Source organism: Doryrhamphus excisus, chromosome 6 (genome assembly GCF_030265055.1).
Source record: "Doryrhamphus excisus isolate RoL2022-K1 chromosome 6, RoL_Dexc_1.0, whole genome shotgun sequence".
Taxonomy (NCBI): domain Eukaryota; kingdom Metazoa; phylum Chordata; class Actinopteri; order Syngnathiformes; family Syngnathidae; genus Doryrhamphus; species Doryrhamphus excisus.
In genome coordinates, this window is record NC_080471.1 from 13332935 (window position 1) to 13345779 (window position 12845).

Below are 12845 nucleotides of genomic sequence, written 5' to 3' on the forward strand. Positions count from 1 at the left end.
GGTCTGCGCCAGCCCATTTAGCCAGATGGTCCTAAGAGTGGAACTCTCGCCACTGCTCATCTTGCCTCGTAATGGCCCCCAGCATCATATCACAGTGGAACCGGGGAAAATTAGCACCTAATTATAGGCTCCTCTCCATGAAGAATGGGGCTGGGTGCTCGATGCTGTGTGTCAGCATGGCTAAGGCTGGACTCCTCGGCCAGAAGACCGGGCAAAGGATGTTCATAGAGCAGCGACACATGTGAGCAATGCTGCAGATATACGCAAAGGACCACACAGTCAAAGGCTGAATCGTCCTTCTTTGTGGTGCAGCACCTTGAGGATGCAACAATGGAGGAACAACCACCCCCTTCCATTACACACCCAACAGGATTAATTATACACACAATAGAAGGTGACTCCTCCTGTTTTCTCTGGTCTGCAGGTTCCTTTTCATGAAAGGTGGTGTACTTCATCTTCATTGGGGAACAATGGACACTTGCCTCTTGTATGTAGATATGGAAGACAGCTTGACTATGCTGCCATCTTGTGATTGCATTTAGACAAGTACAAGATGTAAATGAGACACTGCAGTAGTCACGCTCCGTTCCTGTCACGTTCCTCTGAGGACCCTCTCCTCATGAACACTGAGTCGGAGTCTATTTGGAAAACTGCTCTAGGCATCTCTTATTAAAAGAAAACTGCATTGGGAGAAAAACCCCGCAATGGTTATAAATCACTGCACAGCTTCATTCATACATCCATTTTTCTATAACACTTGTCCTCATTAGAGTCTCAGGTGAGCTGAGGCCTATCCCAGCTGACTTCTGGGCGAAGTGGAGTACACCCTGGACTGGTGATCAGTCACCTTTAGACAAACAACCACTCACATTCATGCTTATGAACAATTTAGGATATACAGTTATCCTATGATGCATGTTTTGGGGATGTGGGAGGAAGCCGGAGTACTCTGAGAGAAGATGCTGTCAGCCTATAAAAACATAAGTTTGTGGGAAGTTATCATTCATTTTCCACCGCTTTTTCCTCATGAGGGTCGCGGGGGTTGCTGGAGCCTATCCCAGCTGTCTTCGGGCGAGAGGCGGGGTACACCCTGGACTGGTCGCCAGCCAATCACAGGGCACATATAGACAAACAACCATTCACACTCACATTCATACCTATGGACAATTTGGAGTCGCCAATTAACCTAGCATGTTTTTTGGAATGTGGGAGGAAACCGGAGTACCCGGAGAAAAACCCACGCGTGCACGGGGACAACAGGAAGTTATCATTTTAATCTTTATTAGGTCTGCAAAAATAGGTTAATATAACAAAAAAAAGGCAATCGTTCCTTCTTAAATCATACAAAAACCACTTTGTGCCACACACACACTTCAATACTGTCGATTACATGAATTATTATCTATAAACATTCACAGATGACACCTACATGACAGGAGGAGAACAAGGCAGGAACAAACATATTCAATCATAAACCACGCTGTTGCCTTCACATCCCTATGCTATGTTATGCTTACAGAATTTGGCACACATAAACTTTAGTGCAGTAATTTGTAATCAGTCAAAAGTAGAGGAGCAGTGCCTTTAACATGGCGGTGGGAAGGAGGTAAGGGGGTAAGGAGGGAGTGGTTGGTGGAGGTGAGTGAATGGGCGGAGCACTGCTTTCAGGGTGCAGCCACTTTGTAGGGGCTCCCAGGGACGTTGTCATCACCCCATTTGACGATGAGGGTGTAGCTGCCCTTGTCCTTGACGGTGTAGGTGACGTTGTAGAGCTTGTTGCCCATGTGCTTGACGTACACCTCCTCACATGGAGCTTGAGGGCCGTGCACGCCCACCATCAGCATGTTGCTACCTGTGCAAAACAAGCAGGATTGAGGGGAGTTAAGATAATGCTTTGCCATGGTGGATCAGGCTTAGTGTATGTTTACATGACATTTTGCTTGGAAAGTACTGTGATCAGCTATTGTTGTTATTGGCTGTCACATACTCATAGTACATGCTCATACTGAACACTAATATTGCATTTCCAATTCCCTCTTTTGGAATGGTAGTATCCCTCCTTGTCTCCAAATGACAGAAGACACCATAAGTTGGCTTATGCTACCAATACTGGTTTCAGAGAACCGATGTCTATATTCTTCACAATTATGCGTTAAGAGAGTTGTCGTTTGGCCCGAAAAGGGAGCGTGGCCTTCAAGGAAAATGCTATTTATTATTATTGACATAAATAATGTTACGCCGAAGAAGTAAGTGGCTAGCTATTAGCCAGCTAACATAGCTGCTAGCTAACCCACTTGCCTGCATACACTGGAGATGCCACCACTGCTGCTTTGTTTTTTTCAGTTTGGAAAAATTAACATTCATTCATTTTCTACCGCTTTTCCTCACGAGGGTCGCGGTGGGTGCTGGAGCCTATCCCAGCTGTCTTCGGGCGTGAGGCGGGGTACACCCTGGACTGGTCGCCAGCCAATCACAGGGCACATATAGACAAACAACCATTCACACTCACATTCATACCTTTGGACAATTTGGAGTCACCAATTAACCTAGCATGTTTTTGGAATGTGGGAGGAAACCGGAGTACCCGGAGAAAACCCACGCGGGGAGAACCCAGAGATGGCCGAGGGTGGAATTGAACCCTGGTCTCCTAGCTATGAGGTCTGCGCACTAACCACTAGACCGCCGAAAAGAGATATAAGCCAAAACAGATTTTTCCAGAAATGCTTAAAATGACCATATATATACTGTAAGTATTATATGCTATCATAAATATGGCTGTTACTACATGGTTACAGCATGTATATAAAATATGCATATCGTTGGATATGTTTTAATAGCAGGCTTTGTAGGTGAAATAGGTGTGTCCCCTTATGTGCATTAATTGTCTGCTCTTTTTAGCTGTTTTTATAGCTTTAAAATTCCAGTGCAGTTTTCCTTTAATGGCTGTCACTCTTGTAGCATGTGCTCATCACATGCCGCCCGTATTGTACATGCACACACAAATACATACATACATGCAGTCTCAGAAAAGCTATCGACAATTAGTCATGACTGAGCAAGAAGAAGGGGGGTAGTACGTTCCAACAGCAGCACCGCCATTGCAGTAACTAACCATGACAGATAGCACCTTTAAGTAAAAAAAATACAGTTTGTTTTACTGACTTATGTCGTGTGTAAAAGTATCAGGCAACACTTGGGATTCTACTCACAAATGGGCCTCATTCACCATCAGTTATAGATACAACTTAAATTTTTACTGTATTGTTATTTGTAATTTTATATAACGTTGTTCTTATTTTCAGCACTCCCCTCTCCCATCAAAGTGCTTTTGCTCTTTGTTCAGGCTGCATTTGTAAATAAGAATTTGTTCTTAAATTGCTTGCCTGGGTAAATAAAGGTAAAATAAAAAATAAATCAATCAATCAACAACTTTTAAATCATTTCTACATGTTTTTTTTCAAGAAAACGTTTGTGGTATTCAATAATATTTGCATATTTGCATATATTCGCACATTTAAATTGCAGATTTTGATGACTGTAATAGTACTGTAATAGTACTGTCATTCACCAATATAATAACCGAAATAATCTCAACTTTTCACGACAAAGACTGTGGTATTGACTGTTTCCAGTCATAGCTAAGAAGAAATCCTATAAACAATCAAATATAAAGTGTCAACGTTTCTTACATTCAGACAAATATTTAATGTAATGTATATAATGTATATTAGATGGATTTTTTTGGTTTCAACTGTCAAGGTAAAAAAAAAAAATCCTCCATCTGATATACTGTAGAACAAACCGAACCTACATTCAATAAGAATACAAACAAGCCTATTTGAGCTGCCAACTTTGAACACTAAGAGGCAACATTCATACTAATGCTAATGTGCATCAAAAACATTTTCGGCTTCAAACTCAGTTGGCAGAACAAAAAAGTGTGTTTCCTCCAGGACAAATGTTCTTATTTCCTCCAGCAATATGTGTACCAAAAAAAAAATTGGGAACTTATAAACAAGCCTTAAAACAAGTCCCAAGTCCGCAGCTCCTTTTCTCGTGGAACACAACAACAAATCATAAATTGTTAAAAGATAATCCTGAGTTTTTTCTTTTTCCAGCTTTGGATTATTTTAAACAGGTAAAGAATATCAATGTAGGCCCTGTAGCCTTCATTTTTTCAGGTCAAGCACTATGGGGAATTTCCTGATTGATTTCTTCTATCCGTGGATTGCTATAATAGACTGTTAATGTTCAAACATTCCCAAGGAGGGAAAGGTCATTTCCAGTTTGTTAAATTATGAATCCTCACCCCACAGCAAAACGTTTTTTCAATACCACCAAGATTTTGGGTAATGTTTACCTGGACTAATTACTAACAGCTTGCAAGAAGAATCATTTTCAAACAAATTGTGGTGCCGACTTCTCTTACGAACAAATTCAGTAGATTAATGATGCTCGATGAGCTCATCTTTGCTCATCTGCTTCCTCGCTTTGTTTGCGTTCAAGGACCTGAACGTGCTGTTCACTAACAATGCCCGTCATAAACTTGCTTCCATCTGTAGCAGACAGCTGTTTTCATAAAAAAAAAAAACACACACACACACTGGAGCAAATGAGCCAAACGTAAGTGCCTTCTGAAATTTTGACTTCTTGATGTGTGAGTACAAGATCCGCGCCTGTGTAGGTGATGACCTCACCTGCTTTGCTGCAGTCGACTGTGAAATTGTTTTTCTGTCCCACTGCAGCCTTGCTCAGACCCATTCCGCGACAAACCACCTTGCTGGCGTCTGATGTCAGCTTGGACGTAGAAGAGGATGTGGAGGTGGTGCTGTAGGCTCCGCCCACTTTGGAGGATTTGGTAACGGTTTCAACCAGGACAGATGATGTCTCGTGGAGGCTGTGCCCACCTGAGAGTCGGGCGCCTGCAAGACAGAGAGAACAAGGTCACCAAATCAAATGTCATTACGGGTCGGCGCAGATGTTACGTAACCATGAGACAGGCAAGGTGCAGCTGATCCTGGAAAGTGTTTCCCTAATTCCTTTTGCCAGGAACTATTGAAACTTAAAACTAACTCTAATTTCTAACCCCCTAACCTTTACCTTTATTCTATGATGTATGAATAAAAAAGTATAGTACAAATTGCTGTTCAACAAATAATTTTTTGACTTAGCAACATTGAAACACTTCATCCTCAGGACTGCGGAGACTGTTGATATTTAAAAAAAAAAAAAAGATTAAAGATGCACCTTTTTAATCAGGCTTTTAACTAATATTTTTAAACTTTTCTTATGTTTTTATCTTTTTTGTCCTATTTTATGCTCTTAGTCTTCAGCTTTTAACTCCAGTGTTTTGTTTTTATCTTTTTAGTCATATTTTTTGCTCTTAGTCTTCAGCTTTCAACTCCAGTGTTATGTTTTTATCTTGTTAGTCCTATTTTATGCTCTTAGCTTTCAGCTTCTAACTCCAGTGTTTCCTCAGGGGGGGTCCTCCACACTGGGGGCTGTTCGGGTCTGCTGAGGGGGTGCCATCCTTAGGTCCCTTCGACCCGGCCGGCTGGGGGTTCCTCCCTTTAATGTGGGGGTCCGCCCGTCTGTCGGAGTCGGGGGGCCCGGGTTGCTGGTCCTCCGATGGCACGGCCTGCAGCTCCTCCCAGTGTGGACGGCCCCAAAGGTGGCGTTTCCTTGTTCCTCAGTGCCATGCCATGTCTCCCTACTGTGTGTGATTGTGTGATTGCGTGTGTGTGTGCGTGTGTGGGTCTAGTATGGAGGGTGGGAAGGAGGGGCTTTCTTTTGTTTCTTTGTTTTTTCCTTTTAATTGTGGTAATTGTTTTTAATTCTGTAAAGCACTTTGTGTTGCATTTCTTTGCAGGAAAAGTGCTATACAAATAAAGTTGATTTGATTTGATTTGATCCGCAGACGAGCTGCTAAACGAACCTGAGACTTTAGCTTTGAAAGGGCTGCCGACAATGTGCTGCGGTCCGCCATATTTGATGGTGATGAGATAGTTGCCGGGTGCCATGGGGATGTAGGTGATTTTGTAGCCTTCCGGACACTCGCAGCAGTCCATCTTCACCTTGGACGGGCCGTCGATGTTGACCGATAAGGTGCCAGGGCCGGCGTTGCAGGTGTTCACTATAAACTCGGAGGGTACGCCTAGATAAACAACACAGAGATTATTGCCTACCTGCTCAAAAGCCGTGAATTTCTCTTGGATAAAGTATCGATCTATCACTGAACATCTTGGTCACATTCTGTGGCTGGTTGTACCCACCTGTAGTTCCGCCCAGCAGGCCGGGGCCGTGTGCAGTTACCATGCCTGGATCTCCAATCAGCCCCGGGTCTCCCACGCGCACATTGAACGGACTACCGGGAATGTGGCATCCGTTGAACTTCACGTCTATTGAGTGAACGCCGTTCTCCCGTGGAATGAAGCGGATTGAGGTTTTATCTGGAAGAACCAACGAACAAAAATGTCAGATTGCTGATTGTGTGATTAGCACTTGGCTTGTAGTGCTTGGCTACAGCCAGCAGAGGCACTGTTATTTCCTATGATGAAGAACATGACGTAAACGATGGGAAGATGAGCTATGTTCACGCTATGGAACAATTCACACGACAGCAATCTTACTTGTCAAAACCCAAGTTGTCTAAACGTTGTATATCCTAAATGTTGTACAATCATTAGATGAATGGTCAATGACTTATGGCCAATTAGTTGCAAAGTCTTGTCCATGTTGGTTTATGTCGGCCATGTTTTTCCACCAATCTATCTCATATTTTGCAGACATGTGCTTGTGAATCCTCTATAAGAGTGTACCAAATTTTGTGGTTGTTTGGCTAAACACTTGAAAGTTACAGTGTGTTTTGTAGAGTACATTGAGCTGTATGAGAAACTTCAAGGAAACTTCAAGGTTTAACAACAGCACTACCAGTCAGAAAAGTAATAGCGCAGGCAACACTGCAGAGATGCATGACAAGTTTTCCACCCTTTGAGTTGCACCATGCAACCAGCAAAGCTTCAGCTAGACCAAATGGGGAAAACGATGACCTGCAGTGTCTCTTGTTGTGACTTCCATTTCTGGTGCTCAATAAATGTAAGCAAGAATATACATGTAAATCTGATGCAGGTGCTAATTTGGCATTGGGAAGTTGACCACACAGCTTGGAGACCCTAAGTTTAATTCCACCCTCGGCCATCTCTGTGTGGAGTTTGCATGTTCTACTCGTGCATGCGTGGGTTTTCTCCGGGGACTCCGGTTTCCTCCCACATTCCATTGGCAATTCAAAATTGTCCATATGTGAGTGTGGAATGAATGGTTGTGTGTCTATATGTGCCCTGTGATTGGCTGGCGACCAGTCCAGGGTGTACCCCGCAACCCTTGAGAGGACAAGCGGTAGAAAATGAATGAATGAAAGTTGAAAAAGCTGGAATTGTGCTTTGCTTGTTGTTCTTACCACCATCAAGCTCAGTGACATAACACTCCTCGGAGCAGCCGGAGGGGGTGTGCACTTTGGCGTCCACCACGCCGCGAGCCCCATTGCGTTGCACCATAAAGGACGCTTCTTGGTTTACCTTCAAATCCTTCTCCTAAAAAAAGACAGGTAAAAATGTGATCATATTATATGTGTGTATGAGTGCGTGGCCCTCGGGGACACACCGAGTGTGTGATTCATCACAACCGGACGAGAATAGATCAAGCAGTTGGGCGTGAGAGGCAGAAAAGGTCAGAGTTTATAGTGAGGCGTTTAGTGTTTGTGCCCTGCGGGCGGACGAGCGGCCGTAGCAGACATGAGAGGTTGCCTGACATTTGAAATGCTAGTCTGATATTGCGCTTCACCCGGCATGTATTGGCTGCAGTGGCGTTTTCTTTCGAGTTGCAAAAAAAAAAAGAGTATTTTAATATTGCTGGCAGTGGGAAAGTGTGAAAGCAAAAATAAAATGACCATCTGTGAAGTGAGTGGAGCAATATGGTGAGTCACAGGGACCTTTAAAGATCACTCACACTAGTTTTTTCTAGACATTTGCTATCTTTACATGGACATTGGTATTCCCCCGCCATACTAAAACCCTGCAAACTACAACTACAATAATAAACATATTGTTAGATTTTTTTACAAAGTTACTGTATTGTATTGTAGAGATGGAATAGTACATCTGTTTGGAAATTGATTTTTCAATTTAGAACATCCGGTAAGGCAGAGAGGCATACACATTTCCTACACGATACACATTGAAAACGGTATAGGAAGTGTAACTGCCATGCAATATAGTATTCACAGGAAGCCACAGCTTGAAAACTCTCTTCCTTTGTTAAATTTTTCCTGGCAAAATATATAAACAGTCAAATTATGGCATATGCCGTATGCCACCACTGTTCATGAACCGAACCGTGACCTTGAAACTGAGGTACGTAACGAACCATGATTATACTGTGCAGCAGATACGGAAACCAGTGTTGGCCAAATCCATTTTCAAAAGTAATGATTTATAGTGGCGGCACGGCGATCGAGTGGTTAGCGCACAGACCTCATAGCTAAGACACCAAGGTTCAATTCCACCCTCGGCCATCTCTGTGTGGAGTTTGCATGTTCTCCCCGGTTTCCTCCCAGATTCCAAAAACATACTAGGTTAATTGGCGACTCCAAATTGTCCATAGGTATGAATGTGAGTGTGAATGGTTGTTTGTCTATATGTGCCCTGTGATTGGCTGGTGACCAGTCCAGAGTGTACCCCGCCTCTCGCCCAAAGACAGTTGGAATAGGCTCTAGCACCCCCCGCGACCCTACCCCCCGGGACCCTCGTGAGGATAAGCGGTAGAAAATGAATGAATGAATGATTTATAGTTACTAGCTACCCCCCAAAAGTTATTCTTTACAAAAGGAATTAGTTCTTCATAAATGTAATTAGTTAAAAAAAAAAAAAACTTCAAATATGTCGGATTTCGCTTTGTAGTGTCGTTTGACGAGAGATATTTGAAGAGATTAGAGTTGCTCACAATGGACACAGACAACAATTGGCTCTGGGACATAATACACACTTCACTTATATGGCTTAGAGATGTGATATTCACACACAATTTGAGTATTTTAAACGATGAGAACAAATTTACAGATAATAAAATAAGATATCGGTTCTTATCAGTCACTTAAAACTCCTTAAACGTATTGAACTTAAATATCTCTATGAGCGAGCCGGTGTCCTATGGATATCAGTGCAATATAACTTACCACGATGCACACCAGTAATCTAATTCTAACATTAATTAATTCCAGTACCTGGTAGTAAACCAGTAACGCCATTATTCCCAACAGGTATTACAGTTAGGTTATAATCATAGACAAATGATGAAATGCTTTATAGCACCACAATCTGAATAAGGTTGTGTTATTGTTGTCCTTGTATCTATTGACTGGATACAGACAGTCCACACATAACACAGCCACCGCTGCGGTGCTGCTCCACTTGGCCAAGGCACAGTTAATCCTGACCTTCATTATTGGCCAGCTTCATCGTATTCCACTGGTAGGCTCCAGTTCATTACCACTTCAAGGGCAAAAGCAGGAGCTAAAGCCCTTCACGCAGTGTTTTACACGCCTTTGTCAATCCCTGACACTTTTTCTTTTCTTATATTTTGAGCCACAAATTAAAATTCTCCATGTGGATGTGTCGAAGTTCTCACCTGCAGGCTTGTGAATGTGAGCCTGCGGGCTTCGTCTGACAGCGTCGCGATGGGAACAATGAAGGGGCTGTCAGGGATGTGTTCGTTGTTGAACTTAATTGACACTTCATAGTCACCTGAGGGGAACAGATGGCTTATTAGCTTTCACTACCAAGTAAAAGTGGAGCAGATTAAAGACAAAGAGGCCACACTTGGATTAAAAAAAAAAGTCAAAATAAGGACCATTTAACAAGCAAGTTCTACCTGGTTCTTTCACAATGTACGAGACACCACAGGAACCGTCCTTCCTGTCCTCAAAAGAGATTTCTGCTTTGCTGGGCCCCTCGACGGCAATGGAAAGCCCTCCAGCACCGGCCTCTCTGGTCCAGATGCTAAATTCAGCTGGAAAGACAAAAAAACAATGAATTACAACTCTTGCCATTGGTCGGGCTCCACAATGTGACTTACATGGTGCTCCAGCCACGCCTCTTTCCAGACCAGGGCCTCCGGCTCGGACCTTATGTGGCCCTCCCTCCCCCATTGGGCCCACAGTAAATTGGAAAGGGCTCCCAGGGACATGCTGGCCCCTGTACTTGACATTGACAGTGTGCGCTCCCATTTCCTGGGGGATGAAGCGCACGCTATAGGTGCTGTTTCCTCCATCCACAATGTCGGCATCCACTGTCTTCCCGCTGGGGCTGGTCACCTGGGCTGTCATGGCCTGTGAGCCCCCCTCAGCTGGAAAGGTGGAACAAGATTAGAATATAGTTCGAAGATGTGTAAGGATGGAAAAGAACGGTGGGGTGTCTCACCTTCAGGTCTGGCAGTGATGCCGGCGAAGCTGCTGAGGCTCTCTCGGCCCAGGAAGTCTCCAAACACATCTCTGAAGGGGCTTCCCCCTCCACCCACCTGGGTGCTCTCCTCCACCCGAACCTCCCGCTTGGTCTCGCCGCCGCGGGTTTTGCTGATCTCTGTGCGTTCGGTGCGGGTGTACGTGTGGCTGCTGCGGGTGAACGTCCTTGTTAGCCTCTCCTGGGCTGACACCATCTGGAACCAGTTTCCTACAACAATGTGAAAGTTGTAAGAAGACTGGTTTGCAGTGCAGTTCGCTACAGCTCTGTACTCTATATATTTTTTCTGCATTTTCACTTTCTCACATTGGTAGGGTACGAATATAACACATTTGTACCCCACACTGTTGTACTGCAGTGAAAAGGACCCAGAATCAGTCCAGTCGTCATCTCAATCAACTGACTAATGCATGTTTCCACCAACTGGTTCAGTTTGGACTGCACGGTTGCCAAGTGGTTAGCATGTCAGGACATCTGTAAGACCTGGGTTCAAATCTCAGTTTGGGCTTCTATGTGTTGAATTTGCATGTTCTCCCCATGTGTGGGTTTTCTCCAGGTACTCCGGTTTCCTCCCACATTCCAAAAACATGCTAGGTTAATTGGCGACTCCAAATTGTCCATAGGTATGAATGTGAGTGTGAATGGTTGTCTGTCCATATATTGGCCGGTCCAGATTGTACCACACCTTTCCCTGGGATAGGCTCCAGCATACTCCCTCATGAGGATAAGCAGTATATGGTGGATGGTTCAGTTTGGTTCACTATGGCAGTTTAATGGGGGTTCCATCATCAAAAGTTAATTCATTCATTCACTGGAGCCTATCCCAGCTGTCTTTGGGTGAGAGGCAGTGGACTGGTCGCCAGCCAATCACAGGGCACATATAAACAAACAACCATTCACACTCACATTAATACCTATGAACAATTTGGAGTCGCCAATTAACCTAGCATGTTTTTGGAATGTGGGAGGAAACTGGAGTACCCGGAGAAAACCCACACATGGGGTGAACATGCAAATTCCACACACAGATGCCCGAGGATGGAATCTAACCCTTGGAATGCGATTCCACTCATCCACCATGCAGTCTGTTGTGGTAACAAATAAAACAAATAAACAGTTTCATACTTGACCCTATCCCTTATGTTCCCTAACCCATGAGTATCAACGGGAGTGGCAAAGAAAGAATCCACCCTGCTGACCTGGAATCTTGAGGTTGAGTCCACAAGTGCTTCCCACTGAAGCGATAGAAGATGCTTGCCTCTTCCTGGTTATGCTCTCCTTGATCCTTCCTTCACCAGTTACCTTCACTGTGAATGGACTTCCTGGAAGGACATCATTTAGTGTTTTTAAGGGCTTATTAGTCTTTTCCAGTGAAATATTTGGCAAGCACCAGACTCTATTTTACCTGGGATGTGCTTTTCGGCAAACTTGATGTTAACGGTGTAATTTCCAGGCTCTGTCGGACAGTAGGTCACTCTGCACGTCCCATCCTCCATATCTTCACAGTTGATATCCACTTTGCTAGGACCCTCTATTGACAATGCAAGTCCACCATAACCTAAAAGGACAAGATACTCATAAAGCATTTTTCCAGACTTGTGTTGCTGTTTGAATGACAGATGTGGGGCACATACCAGCGTTCCTTGTGTCCACAAAGAACTCTGCCATCTCAAAGGTGTGCGCCTCCACCAGGCCTTTCCCAAAAGCCTTGACCCGGCTGGCTTCTCCAATCTCTGACTGTCCAACCATGATTTTGAAAGGGCTGTTGGCTACGTGCACACCGTTCTTTCTCACGCTCACTTCATGCTCGCCAACCTCTTTAGGGGTAAAAGAGATACCTAAAAGAGAAAAGCAGAACAAAAGTCAAGCATATGCACAAAGCTAGGTTGTGACAGCAAATGTTTCTCACCAAGATGTCTGTTGGGCAGCCTTTTGAGCAGGCAGGGTTCCTCGTTGCCCGATGGCGCCCTGATACTGGCGCTGAGAGAGCTCAGGTCCGTTTCAGCAATTTTAAGCGACACATCGGCAGCTGTGCCGACATTTAGCTGGGACGTCCTGGTAATGGAGTCATCCCCTTGACAAGACCAAAAATGTTTTGTTTAGATGTTTTCCAGATTTGGAACAACAGCTATACAGAAGATCTTCTATTTCTGTGAGGGTTGCAATCCTGGACCACCGAAGAGTGATTGATACACTTAAAAAAATACTTTTTTGACACACCGCTAGCTAAAAATGTGTGCTTTCTAACAGTGCTTACATTTTAAACATGATATCACTTGTTTATATATTATTACCAACTTATTATTACATGTTATTACCAACTTATGGTGAATA

The 12845-nt window shown here is 43.9% G+C and overlaps 1 protein-coding gene and 1 long non-coding RNA gene across 2 annotated transcripts in view; one reads left to right on the forward strand and one right to left on the reverse strand.

Moving 5' to 3' along the window:
- The window catches only part of LOC131130812 (uncharacterized), a 96728-nt gene extending 91634 nt beyond the window's left edge, over positions 1 to 5094 (forward strand). The window contains exon 4 of the long non-coding RNA XR_009130089.1: positions 4746 to 5094. This is a non-coding gene — a long non-coding RNA (uncharacterized LOC131130812). The remainder of the gene's footprint in view (positions 1 to 4745) is intronic.
- Positions 1265 to 12845, reverse strand: part of LOC131130810 (filamin-C-like) — a 33680-nt gene continuing 22099 nt past the window's right edge. Inside the window, exons 34-46 of the mRNA XM_058074827.1 lie at positions 12421 to 12585; positions 12146 to 12349; positions 11917 to 12069; positions 11711 to 11833; positions 10473 to 10721; positions 10129 to 10398; positions 9925 to 10062; positions 9682 to 9797; positions 7457 to 7589; positions 6273 to 6449; positions 5936 to 6154; positions 4698 to 4922; positions 1265 to 1852 (exon numbers count right to left, since the gene is read on the reverse strand). Coding sequence (XP_057930810.1) covers positions 1665 to 1852; positions 4698 to 4922; positions 5936 to 6154; positions 6273 to 6449; positions 7457 to 7589; positions 9682 to 9797; positions 9925 to 10062; positions 10129 to 10398; positions 10473 to 10721; positions 11711 to 11833; positions 11917 to 12069; positions 12146 to 12349; positions 12421 to 12585 — 2360 coding nt within the window. The 3' untranslated portion in view covers positions 1265 to 1664. The remainder of the gene's footprint in view (positions 1853 to 4697; positions 4923 to 5935; positions 6155 to 6272; positions 6450 to 7456; positions 7590 to 9681; positions 9798 to 9924; positions 10063 to 10128; positions 10399 to 10472; positions 10722 to 11710; positions 11834 to 11916; positions 12070 to 12145; positions 12350 to 12420; positions 12586 to 12845) is intronic.